This window comes from Astyanax mexicanus, chromosome 9, assembly GCF_023375975.1.
Source record: "Astyanax mexicanus isolate ESR-SI-001 chromosome 9, AstMex3_surface, whole genome shotgun sequence".
Lineage (NCBI taxonomy): Eukaryota > Metazoa > Chordata > Actinopteri > Characiformes > Acestrorhamphidae > Astyanax > Astyanax mexicanus.
Window position 1 is genome coordinate 37,496,515 of NC_064416.1, and position 27,496 is coordinate 37,524,010.

The 27,496-nt window shown below is 37.5% G+C and overlaps 1 protein-coding gene across 1 annotated transcript in view; it reads left to right on the forward strand.

Moving 5' to 3' along the window:
• Positions 1–27,496, forward strand: part of dhx36 (DEAH (Asp-Glu-Ala-His) box polypeptide 36) — an 83,681-nt gene that overhangs the window by 53,454 nt on the left and 2,731 nt on the right. Inside the window, exons 17-24 of the mRNA XM_022679985.2 lie at positions 763–861; positions 2,284–2,457; positions 4,725–4,811; positions 4,923–5,006; positions 6,276–6,375; positions 12,601–12,691; positions 15,250–15,373; positions 22,532–22,684. Of these exons, the coding sequence (XP_022535706.2) occupies positions 763–861; positions 2,284–2,457; positions 4,725–4,811; positions 4,923–5,006; positions 6,276–6,375; positions 12,601–12,691; positions 15,250–15,373; positions 22,532–22,684 (912 nt within the window). The remainder of the gene's footprint in view (positions 1–762; positions 862–2,283; positions 2,458–4,724; positions 4,812–4,922; positions 5,007–6,275; positions 6,376–12,600; positions 12,692–15,249; positions 15,374–22,531; positions 22,685–27,496) is intronic.

Consider the following 27,496-nt stretch of genomic DNA (forward strand, 5'->3'; position numbering starts at 1 on the left):
TTTTTTATTTTGTCCTCATATTTCATTATGACCTCATCCCTTTCTTCCTTCAACCTATCCATTCTTTTATGACATTATTGCTTCCTTCCTTCTTTCATTCCATCATTCCTTCCTTCCTTCCTTTCTTCCATTTTTTGTACTTCCTCCCACGTTTCCTTCCCATCATTTTCTCCTTATAATACCGTAGTAATAATAATGATAATAATTCGCCTAATTCATTCCTTTTGATCCTCCTTACTTTTGTTGCTATTACACTCTCTCTCTCTTTCTCTCTCACTCTCTCACACTGGTGACAAATCTGGATCTCATGTGTATACACACACAACACACACACAACACACACACGCACACACACGTTTCTCTGTGGGTTAGTATGTAATGGGTGTTTAGAGCAGAGGTTCGGGGAGTGCTCCCTGGTGACACTAATAGCCCCGCACAAACATACTAATGCATTAACGGCTGTGCTAATCAGACTCGTCTCCTCTCAGGAGCAGTGTAATTGTTTAATGAGGCCTTTCAGTGGTGTCAATTACCACCCCTTCACACACACACACACACACACACATACACGCACACTCTTTGTGTCTCTGTTGAGTCTTTTCCTTGGAGACACATAACACACCAGTACCACTCGTGGCCAGATATACACAATATTGCAGACTGAGCCTGTGATTGGCTTTGAGCCAGCGTATATCTGTGTGTTTTATGCAAATTTTATGAATGATCACTTCGCTGTGTTTATTCTCTTTTTTTTTCCTGCAGATTCTGAAGTTGGGCCCTATTGCGTCTTTTCTGAAGAAGGCTCTGGACCCTCCGTCAGACAGAGCCATCGAGCTGGCCATCACTCACCTAATGGACCTGGTGTGTGTGTTTATTGTTTGTGTGTATGCAATAAAAAGCAAAAGTCCTTGGACTGACTGGTTCAGTGCTTGGCTACTACACTTGTGGTTTAGACACAAACGTTGATCATGATCATGACGCAGTACCTCAGGGTACAGCTTGAAAAGGTCCATATCTGTATATGTTGTGAGGTGTTTTCTTGTCAGTGGGGTTGAATACCTGCCAGCGTGCTCATTGCAAGGCGACATTAATTATTGGTGTTTTGAATGAGGGCTGATAGTGGGTGCATCAACTTTTCCATCAACATTTCTGAATTTTGCTGGGAATTTAACAATCCTTAATCCACAGAATTGTTATATGTCCTGTGTGCACTAATAATAGACCTAGAATGCATTACCACCACATTGTGAAGATTGGGACAGTGCAGAGGAGGGTAATGATTTAAAAAGATATAGTTTAGTTTCACCATCAGAAAGCCTGTAATTGTTTTATTAGATTCTTTATTAGTTATTTAAATTTGTAATTTATTTTTATTTATTATTCCTTTAATGTTTATTCTAATGTTTTATATTTTTATTCTTGCTCTTAGTTTTATTATTCATTTAATCACTTCTTATATTTTTTAACATTTTACTTTATTTTTACTAATATGTATTTACTTATTTTATATTTTATATATTTTACTTTTTATGTGTCAAATTAGTTTTTTTTATAATATGTTAGAATGTTCTGTTTTGCACATATATATATATATATATATATAAAATGTTGATTTAAACTTAGTACTTTTATTGTTTTAATTATTTTTTGTTATTTTATTTCTTAGTATTTCTAAATTATTAGTAAATGTGTTCAATCCCTTTGATGTTATAAAGGCCACATTGTAAATGAGGGTCACTCTAAATGTTTTTCCCAAGTGAAAATATAGGTTGATTGATTGATTGATTGATTGATAACCACCACATTGTGAACATTAGGACAGTGCAGTGGATGGTAATGATTGTGACCGGCAACATCTGGCTAGAATTGTCCATACAAACACAAGACAAAGACAACAGCCAGAAATCACATCCACATTTATTGCAGAAGACCCCACATGCATGTCCTGTGTGTGTTTTTTTTTAAGCTTCTATGAAACATGGCAAAAAGTCATGGTGCATGATTCTAGTTCCTTTAACATGACCTTTGTTTTTTGTAAACACCTAAATTGCATTAGATGCAAAGTTAAAAACACCAAGCAGATGATGAAGTGAGTGAGTGATGGTGGATCAGTGGGCTGTGGTGTGATGCTGGTGGATGGGGCTGAAATTGGTGATAAGTACAGGGTGCCACAGATGATGGAGATGGATAGCAGAGAGAATGAAGTACAGCTGTTGAGAACATAATGAAAACTGAGCAGCCTAATGATACTGTGTGTTTCTCTGTGTGTGTGTGTGTGTTCAGAATGCGCTGGACCAAAATGAGGAGCTGACTCCGTTGGGCTTCCATCTGGCCCGGCTGCCTGTGGAGCCTCACATTGGGAAAATGATTCTGTTCGGCGCTCTGCTCACCTGCCTGGACCCCGTGCTCACCATCGCAGCCAGTCTGAGCTTTAAAGACCCCTTCTTCATACCCCTGGTACACACACATTGCATATATACTGTACTATACTATAGATAGGTTGATCGATATGTTAATAATCCTAAAGAAAATTAAGGATTAAGTAGCAAAAAAACAATAAAACCCTATCTGGACGGGATTAGTTTCTCAGGGGGACGTCTGTGAAAAATATTTCACACTTCTACTCACGGATAAAAGTCTTGTATCCGGACTGCAATTGAAAAAACAGGAGAACCACAGAATTTTTTGGCTTTCTTGATCACATGACATTGTGTTCAGTAGCTCCTCCATTTCCACTCACTCTTGTGTTTACATGGATCTCCGTGGAAATGCGTGCCCAAAGTGTAATAACAGTGCATGGCAGTGGACAAACAGCTATTTTTTTAAACATGAGGTGATGAAACTCAGAGAGGTGACTCCAGACGGGACTAAATTTACCAGAAGGCCACAGAGTTCAGTAAAAAACAGTAAATAATTCAGCCTGTAATTTTCTCAGAGGACGTCTGAGGAAAAACACATATGTAGTCATTCCGGACGGGAATAAAATCCCAGAGGATACCTCATAAAAGAAAAAACTACCCCAAGTCCCCCTGAGAAACTAACCCCATCCAGATAGAGCTAAGATAAATACACTCAGAACATTCAGGAGAGTAGATAGATATAAGATAACAGCCAATAAATAATCTACATTGATTTTAAATGAAAATATATATATATATATATATGTAATGTATATATTCATATGTATATGTAATGTAAATATGTGCATACCCATCAATGAGTAAATGTCCATGTGAATGTGGTTGAACAAATAGATATGAATACAGTGGTAAGAAAGAATATGTGAGCCCTTTGGAATTGCATGTTTTTGTCATAAAATGTGATCCGAATGTTGACTAATGTTCTTAAAATAATTACACAAAAAACCCTTCTGTTAGTGTCCTCAAAATAGCTAATTAGAGTCAAGTGATTAAAAGGATTTGACTGATTAAAAACCACTCATCACTCTTTTTGAGTTTGCTCCACACAAGAAGGATACGCCTGTATGAGCCATGCCGTGCCATAGAGTGCTTTCAGAGGATCTACGAACACAAATTATTTATTTACATAAATCTGAAAAGGTTTTTAAAAGTAATTTCACTAGTCTACAGCAAGACAAACAATCTACAAACCTTAATCATGTAGGGTGTCTATTGCAGGACACCAAAAGAGCGCACTCTCTAAAAGTTGGGTGATGTAACAGAAGGATGACCCAAAACACTATAGCTTATAAAAAACAAAATCCACCTTCTGGATGATAGCTCAATTGCTATTGAGCTATACAAAGAAAGGGTTCACTTTTGTGATATTTTTTTGGACACATAATATTTGTCAATAATCTTGACTCGGATGAAGATCAGCTCACGTTTTATGACAAATTTGTGCAGTAAACCCTGAACGTCTTATTTCTGCTAGTTTAATCCTAGTTCACTCATTGTTTTCCTTAAGGTGTCTGTACCAAACATTATTGTTTTGAGCTTTGAAGAGAGTTCTCAGGAGGTAGATTAAAACAGTTTAGTTGGGGTTGCCAAGTGGTTTAGCGGGCTAAGACGCTGCCACTATAATTGGAAGGTCGCTGGTTCGAATCCTGGTCATGCAACTTGCCATCAACTGCCGGTGCCCAGAGAGAGCAGAATTAACCTTCCTCTCTCTGGGTGGGTAGATGGCGTTCTTTCCCCTCATTACTCCAAAGGGTGATGTCGATCAGCACAAGGCGTCTGTGAGCTGGTGTATTGGTAATGCTGCATCAGCAGCAGTTCAAAGAGAGACACTGGCTGACTTAATTGGGAGTAAAATGGGAGAAAGTTATAAATAAAAAAATTTAAAAAGTATATAAAAATAGTTTAGTTGGAGTTTAGACTGCAGTGTTAAACTATTTCACAGTAGAGCATCAAAACACAATATATGTTCTAAAACTATATAAAACTATTATGCAACAACTCTGCTTTACAGGTAAAGAGACAGTTAACCTGATCGGGACATCCCTAATCTATTTTATATAATTACTCCTTCACTCTATTAACTCAGGCAAGGTGCTGTTAGACCTAAGCAAATCCACAGAATCCAGATAAGCTCTTAAAACTTAAATTTACTGAATTTAGTGACTGTGTCCTATTGACTGTGCTCTTATTGTCATATTGTCCTTCTAACCAAACGTTCAGTAAATCTCATTCTGACTACTGACCTCTGTTTCTGTTTAGTATTCTATTTTAAACATATGAAATAAAACACATGGCTTCTTTCAGGGTAAAGAGAAGATAGCAGACCAGCGGAGAAAAATCCTGTCCAAAAACTCCAAGAGTGATCATCTCACCATAGTCAACGCCTTCACGGTAAACCTCCTTTCATTTTCTCTTCTTTCTGGAAGTGTGTTTACCTGTACCACAAACCTGTGTGAATGAGCCCACTGCTATGTGTAACCTGTGATTTATTCTTTGTATCAGGGCTGGGAGGAAGCTAAGAGGCGGGGCTACAGGTGTGAGCGAGAATACTGCTGGGACAACTTCCTGTCCTCCAACACTTTGCAGGTCAGTGTCTACTGGGTCTGTTGGAGTGTCTCAGTTTTACGTTGAATTGAAGTACATCAATTACATATTACTGATTAAAATGCATTCAATGCATTAATTCTTTAAAAGTTTGCATTCACCTTCTCATTAAATGATAATTTAGTCATTAAGATTATGAAGGAACATAAAAAGAATCATGTAGTAACTTAAAAGTGTTAAACAAACCAAAATACTCTCAAGCATTTAGGTGCTCTGAGGCTGGTATAACTCTGATGGACTTGTCCTGTGCAACAGAGGAACTCTTGCTCTTCCTTTTTTAGGGCAGTGCTGATAAGTGCCAGTTTCATCATAACATTTTTGATGGTCTTTGTGACTGCCCTTGAGGATACTTTTAAAATTCTTGAAATTTTTCGGACTGACCGACCTTCATTTTTTATATGTTTTTATTTTCTTTATTTAGTTGAGTATTTCTTGCCATAATTTGGATTAAAACATTACTCATATAGAGCTATTCACTGTGTACCAACTCAACCTCTTCACAACTTCACAACTGATGCTCTCAAACACATTAAGAGGCAAGAAATTCAAGTAATTAACACTTGATAAGTTCAGCACTTAATATTACACAAAATATTAAACATATTCTGGTTTGTTTGACAAGGTTTTTGTTACTAAATCATTTTTAATCTGTGATGCAGTTTAACTTGTGAATGGTCCTGTTTATCTTAAATGGTGAATATTTTGCTATATATACATAATGTGATCAAAGGCATGTTGTACACTTAATTCACAACTACATGTATTTTTATGTTTAAGCTCACGTTGGTTTATATCCTGCACTCCGCTGTAGTATAGTATAGTGTAGTATAGTATTATATGGGTTTTTGGCTGTGTATTTAATGATCACTATGGTTTATCTCAATCAAATACATGAGCAGAGCACTGGAACCCAGGCCCAGTGTGCTGGCGGAGTGACAGGCAAGACAGCTGCTTCATTGCTGTGACATTTGATTATAGTGTTCCCAGAGCAGCTGTATAATAAAAGAGAGTAATATAACAATTCATTTGGAAACATGAACAGTAACACTTCCAGTTCCGATTTAACTTAATACACTATAATAACCATGCACCTCTCTCTCTCTCTCTATTTCTATTTCTCTCTCTCTCTCTCTCTCTCTCTCTCTCTCCATATCCCACACACTCACACACACACACACACACACACACACACACACAAACCAATACAAACACACTTTCTTTCCTGCACTACTTTCTGTCTTTCTCTGACAGATGCTGCAGAATATGAAAGGACAGTTTGCAGAGCATCTGCTGGCGGCTGGTTTTGTGAGCAGTAAAGACCCTAAAGATCCCAGATCCAACATCAACTCTGGTAAATCAGTGTGAAATGGTTAATTCAGTGTGAATCTGCAATCTGAGTAGTTTTCACAGCCTCACACTAAACACTCATTATTTAATTATACCAAGATACACTTATTGACAAAAAAGCACACTCTGAATTAGGGCTGGGTGATGTGGATAAATCAATATGGTTTTTGCTTGATATTTTTTTGCTGCATAAGGTAATAACAAAAATAAACTTTAGACAAAGCTGCATATTCCAGATGTTTATACCGGCTCTTTTATGATCCAGTGCCTTATGCTGTTTATGAGAGTAGCCTAGACATTCTAGCAGTGTTTTATATCATCAACAACTGAAAAGCAATTCAAATTCACTAATCAATTATAAATTACAAAAAAGTAGCCTAAAAACAAGGGACACATACAGGTGCATCTCAAAATATTAGGATATCATTGAAAAGTTACTTTATTTCACTAGTTCATTTACACACAGAGTGATCTATTTTAACTGTTTATTTCTTTTATAGTTAATGATTATGGTTGCAGCCAATAAAAACTCAAAAATCAGTGTAATCTCAGAAAATTACAATATTATAAGACCAATTGGTACTTTTGGCAGTGTGGGCAGTGTGCCAAGTCCTGCTGGAAAATGAAATCTGCATCTCCATAAAAGGTTTCATTTTTCATTTGAAGAAAACAACACTTCATGCTTTTCTCTGCTGACAACTGTTATGAAGATGTGGATTTCATTTTCTAGCAGGACTTGGCGCACTGCCCACAGTACCAAAAGTACCAATTGGTCTTAAAATATAAATAGTTAAAATTAAAATTCAGATTTTCTGAGATTTGGGGTTTCATTGGCTGTAAGCCATAATCATCAACAATAAAGGAAATAAACATAATAAACATTTAAAATAGATCACTCCGTGTGTAATACATCTATATAATATGCGAGTTTCACATTCTGAACTGAATTACTGAAATAAAGTAACTTTTCACTGATATTCTAACTTTTTGAGATGCACCTGTAAAATACAGCGTGCTTTGGGAAAAAGTGCATCTGAAGTGCTTATGAAATAGTACATAAAAATTGCAGTTTGAGTTTCTACAAATCTGGTGATGGAGAGAGGCGGGCTAAGGTGAAGCTATCAATATAAACAATATTGTCTTATCTTACATCTCGTATGAAAATATATATCGATATATACCTACTCTGAATTGTTGTCTCAGTTAGATATATAAATGATTACAGTCTTGCCACAACACTATGAAAAAATTCCTTACAGCACTTCCTTGAGGTCCTGAGTGGCCCTTTTTGTCTACCTCTTGGTGAGAGATTGTACACATAGACAAGCCTCTACAAAGCACTGAAAGACAATTTTCCCAGGTGACAGACTTTGAAAGGGGGCATATGATTAGACTGAGAGAAGCAGGGTGGTCGTTTTGACAAATTGGCCACCATCTAGGCCACCATGATCCACTTTACTGTCACCTTTGTTTGTAGCGGTGTTGTAAACACACAAAAATACTGGAACCGTATCTTGTTTTGCAACGAATCCAGGTCTTGTTTGGAGTGAAACCATGATTGGGTTTTAGTATAGAGGCCGCATGGTAAGAACTTCAATCCTGGCTTTGCTATGAGCGACACATTGCCCCTACTGCTGGTATGATGATCACATTTTTACTGCGATAATTCGGAGAAAAATAAGGCTTGGAAGAAAGTAGTGGATGGCTCAATACGTAGTTGATGCACATCCACTCACAACAGCTCAAACAGACTCGAACACAACCACAAAATACAAAGATGGGGCGACACAAGCGACTTGTGACCTGTCATTGTGAACGCAGGGTAACACCTCAGTCAGCCCAGCTGCATGTGCTGCAGGATGCCATACAGAACTTTTACGCCTCCATGCCCAAACATACTCTCATCCTGTATCGCAGTTGTAGATGGAGCTTAATAGATTCTCCTTTAAATTGTACAGTTTTCCCCCATTAAACTTATCCTTTGGGGTCGCCGAGTGGTCCTGCAGTCTAAAGTGCTGCCACTATGATCAGGATATCGCTGGTTCAAATCCCGGTCATGCAGCTTGCAATCAGCTGTCAGAGCCCAGAGAGAGCACAATTGGTCTTGCTCTCTCTGGGTGGGTAGATGGCGCTCTTCCCCCCCTTATTACTCTTAGGGTGATGTCATTCGGGACAAGGCGTCTGTTGTTGAGCTGATTTGTCGGAACCGAGGCGCTGCGCTTTCCTCCGAGCACGCTGTGATGCTACTCGGTAATGATGTATCAGCAGAAGTTTTAAAAGAGGCGGTGCCTGACTTCATATTTGTCAGAGGAGGCATGTGCTAGTCTTCACTCTCCTTTTGTTACAGCATCACCAGTGATAAGGGGATATACAGCTGAGTAGCAGCTCAGTGAGTATGATAATTGGTCAAGCTAAATTTGACAAAAAGAAATGGGGAAAAAATAAAAACCTCTGGAATATAATCAAGAGGAAGATAGATGATCACAAACCATCAAACCAAGCTGAACTGCTGGAATTTCTGCACTAGGAGTAAAGGCATAAAGTTATCCAAAAGCAGTGTGTAAGACTGGTGGAGGAGAACATGCCAAGATGCATGAAAACTGTGATTTAAAAACCAGGGTTATTCCACCAAATATTGATTTCTGAACTCTTTATAAAACTTTATGAATAAGAACTTGTTTTCTTTGCATTATTTGAGGTCTGAAAGCTCTGCAGCTTTTTCACTCTAAGATTGTAACCATTTTAATAGATCATTACATTGCCACACATACTAATTAATTTCATGCCAACATCTCCTTTTTGGTGGTGCATTTTTTATTTTTTAATAAGTATACATACCTTGTGAAATTCTAGGGTCCCATTAGTCCATAAGTGTTACACCTTTTTCAAAATGATGCTGCTGCACCTTTCTCCAGTGCTGGTCATCTTTTTCACTTTTGTATCTGATTTGATTTGATATTTATTAAAGCTTTATTAATGCACATGTTATAGCACTGAACAGTGTACTTACTGTACCGGTATCATTTATTTATGGGCAGTAAATCATATGCCTGTGGTATCGTTTAATATTGTGAAACTTGGTGTTTGTGAGACGAGGTGCAGCTTTAAAGGCTGTTTGACCTTCCAGGGCCTGTTATAGGATATTAAGGAGCGAGCTAATTATTAATGTATTTTGATGGTTGCTAAGCAGCATATGCTTAGATAAAATAGCACCTTTCATTTGATTTTACTGCCGCTGTGCAGCTCCAGCCACGCATTTACAGCTCGCCCTCTTCCTCCCTCTCTCTCTCTCTCTCTCTCTCTCTCTTTTCATACACACAGACACACTAATAGGGCATTTTCAGTGATGATACATCATGATCTCACACTTTCTCTCTTTCACTCACACCCCTCCTCCCACCTGTCTCTCTCTCTCTCTCTCTCACACTCACTCTGTCATCTGACTGACTGCACTGGCAGAGGTGTAAGACATGGTTATATGCTGTGTATAAATCTAGTTTTTGGAGAAATGTATTAATATAATTTAAGCATCTACTGAATGAATGTTTATTAGGCACACTAGATATAGTCTTTTTCATTAAAGGTGTCCTTCTGCTAAAATCCACTTTTTCTTGTTCTTTGTAAAATACAATAGGTATTTCAAAAAGATAGATACTGTAAGTATAATTCATAGCTAATGAACAAAATATTTTAATTTGTCTATGGAACACCACCAGCAAAGTACAATTTGTCGCTGTCCTATGAAAAACACTCAACTGATTTTTAGTTTACTACATCATTTGAACAGACAAACTGTCCCTTACACTGTGCCAAAATTTCTTGATGAACGGACCAATAGAAACTCTTAAAAATTACTGAAATAAACTCTTTTGACTTCCATTGAAAGTTTACAAGGTTTTTTTTCTCCCTTCTATAAAGTTGCTGTTTTGGAGATAAGTGTTTTTCTTGGACAGTGATGAATTGAGATTTGTTTGAGATTCATTTGAGATTTGATTTGTAACAGTTCTGTTTACACTAGTTAAAAGTAAAAATCCACCCCAGGGTTTTGTCCCAACTGCCCTGGGGTGGATTTTTACTTTCTGGACCCTGACTTCCCACCTCTGTGTGTAACTAAAGGTTTACATATAATCTCCAGTGGATTTTGTATTTTACAGAGACTCTAAGACTAGGTTAGTGGCAGAGCTGCACTTAACAGGGCATTACACTTGTGGTAAAGTAAAGTCTCGCTGGAGTCTCGCTGGAGTCACAATGCTGTTAGCCCATCAGAGGCGATATGTTTGCGTGTATAAACATTCATGAGCAAAGGCTGAATTCCTATCGTTCCCCTCCTCTCCTCCACCGGACTAAAGCAGCATTATACAAAAACAGCTCACAGGTCATTCATTCATACTAAAGATCCCAGTATGGGGTCTAGACATTTTAAAATGAATGAAAAAATGATATAATGAGACCTTTAAGTGAGGCTGCTTACCCATTGACTAGATCAGCATCATTGAGCTCCAGCCCAGTGTTTTTAATACATAAAGCATATTTCTAATCAGTAAATTTATGTGAAAAAGTAAATGATTACTTACCAGTTACTTAAACAAACAGTTTGCAGCTGATTGCAGTTGTTGAATTAACCCACCACCCATAAAAGTCCAAGAGTCTTATTATATTTATTATTATTGGCATCTTATTCACCAATCTCTCGCCAGTGTCTAACTACTGCATCATTTAAGGTGGAACAGAAAATTCAAATAAGAATCCAACTTTAGCTTCTAGGCTTGATCTGAGCTTGCTTACTGAATTTGTCATTTCTGGTTACAAAAAGTGTTGCTTTTACTGTGCAGGTGGGGCATTAAAATTTCCAGGCAAACTTGGTAATTTTGCCAAATGTAAAACCCTCTAAAGAAACACTTTATACACTTTATATTTAAAAAGAAAAGGTCCACTTTAAAGTGATGAGTTTCTTTCATTTTACCAAATTGAAAAACTCTGGAATATAATCAAGAGGAAGGTGGATGATCAAAACCATTAAACCAAGCTGAACTGCTTGAATTTTTCACCAGGAGTGTAAAGCATAAAGTTTTCCAAAAGCAGTGTGTAAGACTGGTGGAGGAGAACATGCCAAGCTGCATGAACACTGTGATTAAAAACCAGGGTTATTCAGGGACAAGACTGTTGCTGGATTTTCACCACCACCTCACCTCTCCCTAACTCCCCATCTCATCCCAAAAGTATTGGATAAAGCTCAGTTACCTGGCTCCACAGCTCAATGCTGAGGGATTTGTATTCTAGCCCACACCTGGAATTAGGCATGGTGCCAATAGCTTCCTGTTTAGCTGTTCCAGAGAATCCTGTTATATTAGTGGTATACTACAGAGACAAGACAAGCTGTGTATGTGCATTTGCTCATCGGTGTCAGAAGTAACTGATGCATTCATTGTAGAAGTGATGTTCACAAACATCCCACCACCGTGTTTCACAGTGCATGGATAGTGTGTTTAGCATGATGAGCATTGTTGCAATCGGCACTTCTTGTTTACTTTCTTTCAACAATAAAGGCTAGATTTATGAAGTGCACAACTTATAGTTGTCCTGCAGACAGATTATCCCACTTGAGCTGTGGATTTCTGCAGCTCCTCCAGAGTGACCGTGGGCCTCTTTTCTGGCTGCCTTTCTGAACAGTACTCTCCTTGCTTGTTCTGTTAGTTTGGATTAACAGCCATGTTCTTGGAATATTTGCAGTTGTAGAATACATTTTTTGATTTTTCCATTTTTGGATGATTGATTGAACAGTGTTCATTGGAATGCTGAAAGCTTGGGATATGTTTTTATAACCTGTCCCTGCTTTAAATTTCTTCTCCACAACTTTATCTCTGACCAGTCTGGTGAGTTCCTCGGTCTTCATGATGCTGTTTGTTCACTAGTGTTTTCTAACAAACCACTGAGACCTTCACAGAAAAGGTGTTTAAACTGATTAAATGACTTCAGAAGGCAATTGATTGCAATGGCTTTTATTTAGGGTTTTTAGAGTAAATGGGGACTGAATACTTTTGAACGACAAACTTTTTTTTTAGATTTTTATTTGGTTTATCACTCATCAATCTTTATCAATCTCATTAAAATACATTTAATTTTGTGGTTTTAAAGTGTCAACATTTGAACAACACTCTAAAGTAACCTTTTATATTTTATAGTCTGTCCACTGAGTATGCTGTTCTCTCTCTCTCTTTTTTTTAAACAGATAACGAGAAGCTTCTTAAGGCTGTCATCGTGGCTGGCCTTTACCCCAAAGTGGCCAAGATCCGCCCCAGCCTGACTAAGAGGAGGCCGATGTAAGTGTGTGTCTGTTCCAGCGGTTTCAGTGCTGTTATGTGTTTTGCTTGTGAATTTTCTATCACCAGGAGCCGGAGCATGAATTCTGATACCTGCATCAGTAAGGGCGGGAGCTTTTTCAGAACTGCCAGGGATGATAGAAAATGAGAAAGATGAAAGCTGTAAATCCCTGGAGCTGCAGTGCGTGTGTGTGTGTGTTTGTAAGAGTGTGTGTGTGAAAGAAATGACAGTGTAGAGGAGAGAGTAAAAACAGTAATGTCCTCCAGCAAAGCCGGCACAGTCAGACAGGTGACTGCACTTCAGAGAGGAAAGAAGCAAAGAGAGATAGAGCAAGAGGGAAGGTGAGAGAGAGAGAAAGAGAGAGACAGAAAACATCCTATTGACAAAAAAACAAACTCAATTTGTGTGTTTTTTTTTCTTTTCTATTTTTTTTTTTTTTAAGACCGCCGCGTATCGATACTTTTTTATCCCGTCTCTATTATTAGCCAGGTGTGAAAACAGAACCGTCATCATCCTCGCCGTGGAGACGAGTCTGAAACAGCATGTCAGCTTAACTTTTACACACTCTCATCAAAACGCCATCAATAACACAGTCCACAGAGCTCTGCCGCCCAGTCTGCAGGAGCGTCTGACTCAGCCAGACGCGTGATTAAGAGCGTTTATTTATTTGTTAAGCAGATTTCAGACAAAGGTGCAAAAGTCAGAGGTGTGTGATTATTTTTTTTTTAACTCATATTGTGATGCTTGAAAAAATTTTCACAATATACAGCTCTGGAACAAAAGAACAGACCACTTAAAAAGAAGTTTCTTTGATTTTACCAAATTTAAAACTGGAATTGGAATATAATCAAGAGGAAGATGGATGATCACAAGCCAACAAACCAAACTGAACTTCTTGAATTTTTGCACCAGGAGTGAAGGCATAAAGTTATCCAAAAGCAGTGTGTAAGACTGGTGGAGGAGAACATGATGCCAAGATGCATAAAAACTGATTAAAAACCAGGGTTATTCCACCAAATATTGATTTCTGAACTCTTAAAACTTTATGAATATGAACTTGTTTTCTCTAAATGACAATATTTTTATTTTGGGATTTGGGAGAAATGTTATCTCTAGTTTATAGAATGAAACAACAATGTTTATTTTATTCAAACATCTACCTATAAATTCAGAAACTGAAGTGGTCTCTTAATTTTTTCCAGAGCTGTATAACAATAAATTTTTTAGGGATAGGATGTTCTGGGCCGATGTAGATATTCTATATTTCACATGCTAGTTTATCAAAAGATAAATAAAAATAGAATATCATTGAAAAGTTACTTTATTCCAGTAATTCATATATTATATTGATGTATATATATCACACAGAGTGATCTATTGTAAGCATTTATTTATTTATTTTATATTTTATTTATATATGAAAACCTAAAAATCAGTATCTCGAACAATTATAATATTATATAAGATCAATTGGTACTTTTGGTAGTATGGGCAGTGTGCCAAGTCCTGCTGGAAAATGAAATCCACATCTGTATAAAAGTTGTCAGCAGAGGGAAGCATGAAGTGCTGTAAGATTTTGTGGGAAAACAACACTGCACTGACTTTGAACTTGATACTGTATAACATAGTGGATCAAAACCAGCAGATGACATGTCTCTTCAAACCATCATTGATCACTAAATTTTACATTTTATTTGAAAATCAAGGGACCAAAGAGTGGAGAGACACACAGTCCAAGCTGCTTGAGTTTCCACAATCAGTGAACTTAGCCATATACATTTTTTTTAACTTGCAGAGAGAATATACACCCTTGTATAACTTTAGAAGCTAATGTAAAATTTATGATCCTTATATTTTAGCATCCAGCCAACTATACAGCTCTGGAAAAAAATAAGAGACCAGATAGAAATATTGTCATTTAGAGCATTTATTTGCAGAAAACGAGAAATGGCTGAAATAACAATGCAAATAATGCAAAGAAAACAAGTTCATATCTATAAAGTTTTAAGAGTTCAGAATAATCAATATTTGGTGGAATAATCCTGGTTTTTAATCACAGTTTTCATGCATCTTGGCATGTTCTCCTCCACCAGTCTTACACACTGCTTTTGGATCACTTTATGCCTTTACTCCTGCTGCAAACATCCAGGCAGTTCAGCTTAGTTTGATGGTTTGTGATCATCCATCTTCCTCTTTTCAATTTGGTCAAATCAAAGGAACTTTTTTCCAGAGCTGAAAATTGAGATCATGTGTATATATAATATACGGTATGCTGATAACGTAATTATTGACAGGTCTAGGTATATTTTTCTGTACTGTGCATCTCTATCCTGCATATATGAGCTGTTCTGAGGCAGCCAATACACCAGTGCTGTTTTCTTCTGCTGGCATCAGGTTCAGATCTCTGGAGGATTGTGTATCAGTGTGAATTATTCCAGTTTTCCTGGAATTGTCACTGTGATGCAAGTTGCCTGTCACCAGCTGAAATATATATGTGTGTTTGTGTGTGTGTGCGTGCGTGCGTGCGTGTGTGTGTGTGTGTGTGTGTTTTTTGCAGGCCAGTGAAGGTGTATACTAAGTCTGATGGGAAGGTTTGTATCCATCCTAAATCTGTCAACGCTGAGGAGTCTCAGTTCCACTATACCTGGCTCATTTATCACCTGAAGATGAGAACCAGCAGTGTGAGTACACACACACACACACACACACACACACAAACACACACATACACCAACCCACACACACACAAACACAATAATTTAATTTGAGGACACATTTCAGTGTTGTAATATAACTAAGATACTAAGTGAAATATCCTTTTAACAGGCTCACTATTATATTTCTCTTCTCCTCATTCTCTCTCTCTCTCTCTCTCTCTCTCTCTCTCTCTCATTTTCTCTTCATATTTTGAACAATAAGCCTCATTATTTAGCTCCAGTCTTTGCTGAGCCACTCCATTTGAGTTTACCGGGAAGGAAGGGTCCTGACAAGTCTTTTGAAATTGATGTGTGCCCCGTTTTAAGAAAAGCTCCATCTTTTATTCAGGACCTGTCTGCCTCGCCTCAGATCAAAGACACTTACTCAATCAAGGGCCCAAATCCAGTCATCTCTCGCTCTCGTGCTGCTGCCTATCCATCTCTCTCTCTCTCTCTCTCTAGTGCCTATCTAGTGCCTTAAGTCTTCTTATGTCAAACACAACAGTGTTTCATGTCTAATCGTGGTTTGATTAGACGTTTATCCTGGGTGGCACTGGGCAGGGTTGGGTGGTGATCATCCAACATCCTCGCTTAAATAATGCTTTTGTTGCTGAATACAATCAAATCCACACAGCAGTGTGTCAAAATTGATCAGAATAAAATATTTAATATTATTGATTTCAGAAGAAATAATAGGTATTTTACTTCAATATTGGATACACAAATTGCATTATTAATAAAATCAATTTGAATTAGGCCTGTCACGATACAATTTTGTCCCAGAAATTATTGCGATACACAATATTTTTGTATTTTTTGGACTATTTAATATAGTCATACAAGTCAACATAATGATAACAGAGTAGCATAAAAAAACATTACACACTTTTAAAAGACAACAAAATTAAATTTAATCTTTTATTATAATTAGTTTATAGAATTATATACTTATTTTTTCACCTACCATACTGTGCGTATGGAGTCACAGTTATTAAAGCATGACTAGCTAAAACACTGTTAACTGTTATATATGTGAACAAACATACAAATAAACACAATAGACAATATCACGATTACCAAAAATGATTGAGGTCCTGTCCATTTATTGTACAAAATCAATATTGCGATTATTGTGACAGGCCTAATCTGGTAAGAATTTAGTTTTGGAACATTAGGACCAATCCTTTTAGTTCTGCTGTAGACTGAAAACATTTGGGTTTGACGTTAAAGTATAAATATTCAGATATTTACATCTGGATCTGATACACTGATACACTGGTCAAAATATAGCACCTTTTGTCTAAATCCACCCATTCTTCTTGTGAGCAAAAGTCTAAGAACATGTAACTATCATATATATTTTGTTGCCATGGTGTGCCTTTATACATAATAATTATTAAAACAATAAATAGCACTGAAAGATGTCTACGCTCAGTTTCAGATTTAGGCTTTGTCTGTGCAGACTGTGCATTTATAGTTAGAGAAGTAACCCACATGAAAACCAGAGAGCTGTCTATGAGGAGAAAAACAAGCAACTGTGAAGCTGAGAGAAGATGAAAAAAAAATACAATCAGAGCCATTAAAGCACAAATATTGTCCACAGCCAGAACAACTGTTTGGAATGTCCTGAAGAAGAAAGTAGAAAGTCGTCACTGGTGTACTAAATAACCGATGATAAACAGGAAGACCAAGCAAAACAAAAGCAGTTGTTGATGAACATAAAAAAATATAAAACAACTGTTTGTGACATCAGCAACAACCTCCAGAGCAAAGAAGTGAAAGTATCAAGATCTACTGTTCACAGAAGTCTTCCTGAACAAAAGTACAGAGGTTTCAACAGAAGATGAAAACCACTTTTACCAAGGTGAAGAGGAAAACCAGACCTGAGCCAAGCCTATAGACTGATTATGGATTATGGAAATGCTAAAGAGATTATTCCTAAAGAGATTAAAAGGATCTGCGTGTGATCCCACACATACAAGCTTATCTGTGTGGGCTTATTAATCTTTATTGATGTACAATAGGGGTGTCACGATTCTCTAAATCCTCGATTTTATTTTATTTCTGATTTTAGGGTCACGATTCGATTCGATTCTCGATTTTTTTTTCTTTTTTCCTTTTTTTTTTTTTTTACAGCTGGCCTTTGCCAGTTTTAGATTAGTCTATGGTCAGTCATTGATTTGATTAATCAAATTTACAATATCTTATTTCAAAAGGTGGGCTTGATATAAGTGATGCAAAGTAATACACCACATTAGGCACTAATGATCAAATTTAAATAATTTAATTAAGACATATATGTAATGCCATCTAGTGGCTTTTTTGGTAGCAGCAGTGTGCACTATTAAAACAGCAATGTGCAACATAAAATAAATAATAAATTAGAGCCTTAACAAACTGTACTCTATCCTACTATAACAGTTAAACATGAAAAATAAGACTCAATCCCTGAGAATGACAATTTTTTTCTTTAACAAAGATATATTATTAACTTTATCTAATAGAAAGATGCTCCTTAAGGTACCAAAACTATTAACATATATGAGACTAGACAAAACAACTGTTTTTTTATATATTTTTGTAAGTTTTTCTTTAAGAAGATGAGAATGTCCACATTCTCTGGAGAAAGGGCTGCTCTTTGAGCAGTCACAATGTCCACAGCGCCGGCTACAGTGTGCTGGGCCATTTGCATAGCGTGCATAGGGAGGGATTGTCGATCCTCTTTTTGACGTCGAGGCTCGAGACCATGACATAATTTCGATCGATTTTGATGAAATATCGAAATTGTGACACCCCTAATGTACAATGAGCTGTACAGAAGTCTACAGCAATGTTTTTCTGTCTAAACACGAGACCAGGAGTGAGGTCAGGTACTGATGTTTAGTGGTTACTTTTAGTACTTTAACTGATGCCAAATATATTGGATTAAGCTCCATAAGTCTTAAGACAGACACAGTTTCATTGGTCCACAATCCTTATTGGGCCTCTCAGATCTCATTGGGTTTCTCACCACAACACAGCGGCACAATATAAATATTTTTCACTATAACATCAAATCAGTACCATAAAATTAATATATGTGAGTGTAGATTTAAATTGATATGAAATGCAACAGTAACCAATATTGTAAATGGATTCTTTCGGCTGGAGTATGTTGGCTCTCTACAGCTTATTGTGTTTTGCTCACAAAATAAATAACTCCTCTTTTGTGGTTGATATATGTAAAGAAGAAGAACAACGAATTAAAGTTATTAGCTAATAATAAATCTAGACTTAAATATATTATCCCAGCTTGCCTTACTGCTGAACTGCAGCTATGGGCTAAAGAAAAATTCACTTTTTTAAAAAGTCATCTAGAACTTACTTTATAAGGATTCCAAAAAAGAAAAACTAAAAAAAAGTTACAGATTTGAGCTTCAGGACAAAAAGAAAAAAGGAAGAGATTGTGAGAGAGTGGTGAAATAGAAGCAGCATGTTCATCAGTCCACGAGCTGCAGATGGAACCATACAGAGAGAAAAAGAGAGAGTCAGTCTGATGGTGGAGAGCGAGAGAGAAAGAGGAGAGTAATTTAGAGAGAAAGTGGTCAAGGAGGGAGGGAGGGAGGGAGGGAGAGAGAGAGGCATCTAAGAACGAGGCAGAGCGAGAGCAATTTAGAAAGAAAGAGTGATTAGGGACAGAGAGAGAGAGAGAAGGCAGGTGATTGAGAGGCAGGGACAGACGAGTGAAGAGTGAGTTAGAAGGGAAAGAGCAGGATGGAGAGGGGAAAGATGGAGAGTAACAGCTGAAAGACCCATCAGGAGGGGATGATTAGAAGTGCAGCACAAAAAAAAACCGAAAAGAAAGAGAAAGAGAGAGAGAAAGACAGGTTTCTATAGACTGGAACAGGCAGAGAGGCAGAACAGCTCTGGAAGATAAAGCTTTTCTCTTCATTAAATGTAGAGCAGGAGGAGAGGCACTTCAGGGAGTGGAGCTGTTTCGTAAAAGTTGGGGAATACAGTGAAGATAGGCTTCTTCTTCTTCAAAAAAAAAAAAAAAGTCTGAAAGTTTCATCAGGGCTGAGTCTGACTTTGAAACAGCATGAAGAGACCATGTAATAGATATACAGGTTTTTAAATTAAATCAGAGTAATTTATTTAATATGTTGGTAACACTTTAAAATAAGACTACATTTATAAAGGGCTTATAAATGGTTTATTAGGGAGTTTATTAATGGTTATTAATTAGGTTGCAAATACTTTAAAACCCATTAATAAGCAGTTAATATATAACATAAATAGAAATGGCGACAGTGAGCTGAAAATTAGCAAAGTAGTGATTCCACACTCGTTTATACTGTCAAACCTCAGATATTTCTAGATACTGATTTTACTTATTGTTTTCCATCAGTCAGCATTAAACCTGCTATATTAATATATTTATAAGTATGTTTAACTATTTACTATAAATTAAATGACTAAGTTGCCACTGATATTTAATTAATTGATTAATAATTATTGATATTTAAATAATTTAATTGATGTGTTTTAACTGCTTATCAATGGTTTTTAAGGCATTTACAACCTAATCAATAAGAAGTAATAGTCAAATTTACAATCCATTTATAAATCTTTTATAAAGGTAGTCTTATTTTAAAGTGGTGCCAATATGTTTTATGGAAGTGTAACAGATCACAAATCTTACAGATCGGATCATGTCACAGGTTTTGGGTCACGGATCGGATTGTTGGTTGTCTGTTTTTTTTTTTTTGTTTTTTGATTTTAAGAACTGTTAAAGATTATATTAAGGACATTAAGGAAACATGCTGAGTTGAAGCACTGGCAGCTCTTGTCAGCAGCACTTCAGCCAGTACGTTCCTATTTGGACTGTGCAGTCTGTCACGAGTATCTGTGTTTGTTTTGGCCTCTGACTCCACCTGCTGTTGCTCATTCCCCAACACTAACCAATACATAACAGCGAGTCAGCGGTGTTGCAGCATGGAAGCTAGCAAGCAGACTACTTCAGCTGAAAACTCAGCTGCTATACAGCCTAAAAAAAGCCTTTGCATGTCTCAAAAAAGCTCAGTGACCAAAGAAGGAATAAAACAAAAGTAAATTTTGTGAGTTTGAACATTTCTCTGCCTCTCCTACTAGTGGCACCTGCCCAATCTTTACTGGCTTTGCCTGACAGCAGTGAGGGAAGGTCATAACTAAGATCTAGACCAGGCTGCAACAAAATAAAACCGTAGGCTTCTCAAATATAGATGTGTATTTTATCTGCCTTTGAAGTCGTAACTCCAGCTTTGGGGTGTGTGTTTTTGGAGCAGTAGGGTTTTTCAGGTATAAAATGCTTGGGCTTTGCTCTGGCTAATGCAGCTAGCGGTGCATAAAGCTAGGGTAGCTAACTACGCCTAAAGTTCACATGAGTCGGTATTGGGTTTCTCTAACTGCTCCTTCCAGTACCTGCTCCAGTTTTCTGCTTGTGTGACTGGCATAAAGAGGCATGTCCAGCTGTCTGTGGTTAGGGCCTTTGATAATCTTTTGACAATTCTGATAATTTCCAGTGCCTGAAGATGTGGCACAATCTGAGCACAGAAGTGTGCACGTGAGGTTTGGTCCTGGTTTGGGCCCAATCCCATTTCACCCCTTGGCACTACCACTTAGCCCTACCCCTCTGTTTTGCATGTCCACGACTAGAAGTAGAGTGTTAGGGCTTTATGACTCTTCAAACGAAGAATTTTTAGAGGCACACTCCAAACAGATGGCTGTGAGAATCACTGGCAAGGTGGAGGCACAAGCGTTCTAAGAAACCAAAGAAAAAAAAAATATTTATATTACAGTATTTCCATTGTTAAAGTGATGATAACCACCACCTATATTACCCTAGTTTATGTGTTTTATTGACAGTTTCTTCATAATAACCATAAAATAATCCTACCTGCTCAAAGGAAGCAAGGCCGGTTATGCTCTCTGGGACATCAGTGGATATGGAACCTGTGTTTTTATTGGTGTCCTTTAGGGGTCAGAGGTCAGACTATCATCAGATTAAGTAACTGAATGTTTTTTTTGGTTGAATGGGTTAAATCCTCCACATCAAACACCCTGCTGCTTCTAATCCACACTGAAGCAGCATGCGGTACACCTGACACACACACACACTCACTCACTCACACACACACACACACACACAGAGAGAGACACAGTTGATAGAATCTAGAGAGTAGACATACACCTGCTGGCCCCTGGTCCTCTTGTTCCTGTTTCACACACATTCACACCTCTTTGTGTGTGTGTGTGCGCGTGTGTGTGCGCGTGTGTGTGCGCGTGTGTGTGCGCGTGTGTGTGTGTGTGTGATGCAGTGAAGATGGTATATAGACTGGGCTGGTTCTGCTGTTGGTAGAGGGGGCAGAATTCTGCTGGCTGGTTTTTGAATCAGTAAATATGAATAAGAAAAATTGGAATGCTGTTTTTCTATCCCTGCCCTCCAACTCTGACTCTCTACATCCTCCTGAGATTTATTTCTCCTATTTTCTTTCTTTCTCCTCTTTTCATTTCCCTTCCTCTTTCTCTCTGGCTCTTGTTTTTTTTCTATTTTTGCTGTCAATCGCTTTCTCCTTCTCTTTTTCCCTCTTGCTTCTCACTTTTGTCTCTTTTTTTCTTTCATCTTTCTTGCTCTTGCTCTCAATTTTTAATTCTTTTTCTCTCATGCTCTCATCTTTCTCTCTTTTTCTTTTCCTTATTCTTACGTCTTCTTTCGTTTTGACTCTACCTCCTTGCTTTCTCTTTTCTCTGGCACTTCTTTTCACTATTATTTTTCTATACAATGTGTTAACTTGCTTTCTTATACTTTTTCACACTCTCACTTTCTCATTAATTACGCCTCCAAAACGCCTTCTGTGTCGTTCTCTCTCTCACACACCTGAGGAACAATGGAAAACTTAGCCTCTTCTGCATGTATGTATGTATGTATGAATGTAGTTTGGGGGAGTCATGGCCTAGTGGGTGAGTGGGGGTTCGATCCCCTGGTCTGGCCTGAAATTAATTAAATGAGGAGATGGGGATTATAAATTGTGTTTCTAATTTTAATTTCTCTCTCCCCCTCTCTCTCTCTCTCTCTCTCCCTCTCCCTCTCCCCCCCTTCTCTTTCTCTCTTTCCCTGTGCTGCAGATCTTCCTGTATGATTGCACAGAGGTGTCTCCCTTCTCTTTGCTCTTCTTCGGAGGTGACATCTCCATCCAGAGGGATAAGGATCAGGAGACCATCGCTGTTGATGAGTGGATTGTCTTCCAATCCCCAGCTCGCATCGCTCACCTGGTGAAGGTAAGCCTGTAGTGTGTAGTTTCATTTTAAAAGGTACAATAAAGCATCAGTTTGCTTTCAGTGTGAAAACACTTTTGGCTGGTTTGGACTTTTGGATCAGTCCCAGGATGTTAAGGCAGGTTGTCTTTACTCATTACTCTATTTTTTAATTTTAAGGTGCACTTAAAATTCTTTAATTTTCCCCAAAACTCTTCAGTTCACCTCATAATCTGGTGCACTTAATGTATAAATTCTACCAGTCAGATATTAAGCAGCAGTAAAGCCACTCCTTTAAAAACTTCAGTGAAATTTCTCCAGCACTAAGGCTGGGTGCAGCAGCATTAGCATTAGCCACTAACTGCAGCACTAGCTTTTTCGCAGTTTAGAGGCGAGTATATTAGACTGGAGCCTGCATTAACCGTGTTAAAAAAAGCTACGTGGGATGAATTGCTAGCTGATAGCGTCCTTGGTTACCGGAACACTCAGAGTTCCTCAGTCTAGCGCTATCAGGTGGCATTTACGCCCCACTAGCGCTGCAGTTAATGGCTAATGCTAATGCTGCTGCACCCAGCCTTAGTGCTGAAAAAAACCTTTTCTGACACCCTTAGACAAAATATTGGAAATGTAAACTTGCTGTAAATAAACAGTTTTCAGGAGAAAAATCTGTGTAGAACAACATCCAGTGCTCATTTTACTTTGAAATAATTATTTTATTATTTTTATTATTATTATTATTTTTTAGAATAACAGTTTTGTTTACTTAAGTGCTTTCTCAGCTTCCCCATTAGAGCGGAAACATGGCAACACCCTTGTTCACTTTGATGTAGGCATTCTTACTAGTGTCAATTAATGCGCCTTATAATCTGGTGCGCCTTATAGTCCGAAAATAGACGTTCACTGATAGTGTGCCTTATAATCCAGTGCACCCTATAGTCTAAAATATATGGTAAAATAAAAGGAATCTGTGGGAAGGTCTTCAGTGCACTCACTGAACTAAAAAAAAAAAAAGGTTTTAAGGTGTATAAAACATCGGAACATTTATGCTTCAAACATAATGCTTTAGAGTTTGTTTAGAAGAAGAGCTTGTGTGATGCACACCAGGGTTCACTATGCTGTCTTCTCACTTGCTCTAATGAGCTGCACCAGCAAAGCAGTCTCACCATTGTTTGCTTTAATCTGACTAAATCCAAGCCAGAGCCGAAAACCTTTGCAGGGCAGTTTATATTAGAAACTCCTAAGGTTGCCAGATATCTACTGTTCTAAGTTCTAATGCTAATTTATTCTACACTGTTAATCATCATTTTAATGAATCTAATAAAGGAATAATTGACCCAATATGCCATCAGGTCTAATAATTGAAAGAACGCTAGAGGAGGCCAGTTAGCAGGATTATGTTTGTGGAATCCTATCATTTGGTATTGGCTATTTGTCAGTGTTTTGTTTTCTTGAGTCTTCAGAACTCCAGAGAGTTTAAATACTGCCCCCTAGGCGCAAGGAAACGAAACTGCTGCTCCTTCTCTTTTGTCTCCTTCACTAAACTGACATGCTGCTCTTTTTTTCCTATTTTTAGAGAGTGAGAATACATTTGCAGCATTACAAATAGAAACCAGTGAAAATTCATTCTGTAAAACTTGTCCAAACAAGATGATCTCTGCTATATTTTTTTCTTCAGAAAAATAGACTGCCTTTAAAAAAAGATAATTTTTTTCAGTAATTAAATTCAAAAAGGAAAAACTTGTTTATTACATATACCATATACACACAAAGTAATTTATTTCATGTGTTTATTTTGTTTATTGAAATAATGAAATTTATGTTTATGGCTTATAGCTAATGAAAACCCAAAAGTCAGTATCTCAAAAATGTTGAATGTTGTTTAAAACCATTAAGGCAGGTGTGAGATTTTAGATGTTGTTCTTTTGCGACCTCCTGGATGAGATTTTCATGCCCTTTTGGAGTAATTTCAGTAGGGCGGTCATGCCAGTGTTCAATGTTTTCTCTATTTTTGAATAATAGCTGTTATTGAATTTATTCAGATCAGGGCATAATTTGCTAATTTTTGATTGAGATCTTTTTTTTCCTGCTTCATGTTGTCAGACAGCTTCTATTTAGAGATTTTGTGATTCTACAGAAATACAAAAACATAATAAAACTACATAATAAAAAAAGATCTGTAAGGGGGCAAATACATTTTTTTGTATGCTCTCTGCATCAGATATTTTATTGGCTACTGCACTGCTACTTTTCTGCAGGGACTAGACAAACTGTGTGTATGCATTTGCATATCTGTGCAAGTTAAAGTAACACAATACTTTCATTAAAAGGTATGTCCATAAACCTTTAGACATATAGTGTGAGTAAAGTCATGCTCAAATATTTTTAGTATTATTTAGCATCCTAAACATGAACTGAATAATTAACACAGTGAGATACTGGACAGAAAGATATAAAATATGATTTTTATTTAAATATGTTACTGTGGAGGGGAAGCATTTACAGATTCCTCCGGGCACAGGTCAGAATCACTGTGTGTCGGTGTTCTGTTTGAAATGTATTATTTATATGAGCATGGCTGGAAGCTGCACACACTCGGTCATTAAGTGTTTCTAACAGCTTGATCTTTGACCTGGAGTCGGTGTGCTCGCTCTAACACGCAGAGGTATAATAATGCTATAGATTTCAGCTGAATATCAAATGGAAATATGCTATGCAGGATCAGTCTCCTGGGCCTGCTGTAATAGGGAATGCAGGATAACTAATGTTACATAAACACCTGCTCTGAGATGCATTATGGGTACTAGCCTGAGGTCAGAGTGTTAAAAGTCGTGGCTCGTCTTCCACTAATAACTATTTGTGTTTTGTGGCTGTTATGAGTATTTTTTTCATGTAATTGTAACGGGTGTGCATTTGAACTGTGAGATGGGCAGAACTGTTCATTCACACTCCAGTTAACCTCTGGATACTCTGCGTAGTGTTCTGTGATGCGGTTAGGAGGGACTCGGACCACGGCTACTGCTGGTTTGGATGCTTTAATTTGGCTGGTTTAATCTGTATTAACAGATAGATTAGCTCATAAAGCTCTGCAGTGAACATACACGCTGCTCTCTCTCATATACACGCAGGTCATCAGCCTCCTGTTAGCAGAAATGCTAATGGGGGCATGTAGCCACAGAGCACGTGAGTCAGTTAAAACTCGACATAAACGACATTTTATAAAGTTCACCTTAAAGCTACTGCATATTTACACCTTTACAATCCAGTTTCTAGCTTTTAACACTACTTACTGCCCATTTTACGCTGTTTTAACAGAAAAATATGGGTTTTAAGCACAGCTATCAGAACTACGTACCTCCTTTCTGTTAGTTATACACAGACTGAGATCAGTACGCCGACGGCGCCAAATACAGCTGAGTCTCTTAAAGGGACAGTACACAGTAAACCAATACTCTAAAATAAAAGATCCCCCAGTACTAACATGAAATAAATGGAACAAAAAAACAGATATTTACACAAAAATCAGGATTTGGTGGAATTTTAACAGAAAAACAAAAGTATTTTTTAAACTTGTTACATAATGTTTGAAGTTCAGGTTGGATTTGGCTGTTCGTGATTCAAATCATGTTTTAATGAGATCATGCTTTGATGTCGGTTCACATTTGATTATATTTTAGGGAATGAATTCATTTCTGTTTAGTACTGTCCACATTATATGCATAAAGGAACCTTTTAAAGAAGTGGCACATAGTGTCATTGATGTGAAGCACCAAAAGCTGCTTGAGTGCTAACAGCACCCCCTTTTGGAAATTATTGATGTAGACAGTGAAAGAAGGAAAGAAGGTAGGTAGGTACAGGTAGTGAGGGTGGAATGCAGTGAGTGAGGTATTTCTGGATTATAAAGGCGCAATATAAATAAATGTCTGTTTTCTTTTTTTTTTTCTTTTTTTTTTATACATAAGGCACACCGGATTATAAAGATGCCTACATTGGAGGGAACAAGGGTGTCACCATGTTCCCTTCTAATGGTAAAGCTGGGGGAGGTGACTAAGTAAACAAAACTGTAATTCCTTAAAAAAATATAAAGTCAAACGAGTGCTGGAAATTTTTCTACACAGATTTCTCTCTTGAAAACAGTTTATTTGGGTGAGTAAAGCACTTCTGTTTATTTACAGTAAGCTTAGATTTCCAATACTTTGTGTAAGGGTGAGTTTTTAGTAAAGTTTCTCCAGCACTAAGGCTGGGTGCAGCAGCATTAGCATTTGGTGCTAAGCACAGCTCTAGCGGGACGTAAATGCCACCTGATAGCTCTAGACAGAGGAAGCCTGAGTGGTCTGGTAACTCAGGGCGATATTAACTAGCGGTTTGTCCTACATAGCTTGTTTTCACACGGTAAACACGCAGACTACAGCCCGATATACTCACCTCTGAAAGGCCTTAAAGCTAGCTAATGCTAATGCTGCTGCACCCAGCCTTAGTGCTGGAGAAACTTCACTAAACAACTCTCCTGTATAATGCTGTACTTCAGCAGAGTGGCTTTACTGCTCCTTACAACCTGGCCGATAGAATTTATACATAAGGTACACAGGATTATAGGGCGCACTGACGATTTTTGAAAAATGTAAGGATTTTAAGTGCTCCTTATAGACTGACAAAAAAAAACTGTAAAGTATTTAGTGAGGTAGGCAGGAAGGGAATGAATGAAGTAGTTGGTTGGGTATTAAGTGAGGGAGGTAGTGATTGAGGATGGCAGGAAATGAGAAAGAGAGGTAGGCTAACTTCTTGTACTGGGTTTCTTAAATTGTATTGGGATTTCTTATGGATTAATCATCTTAATCC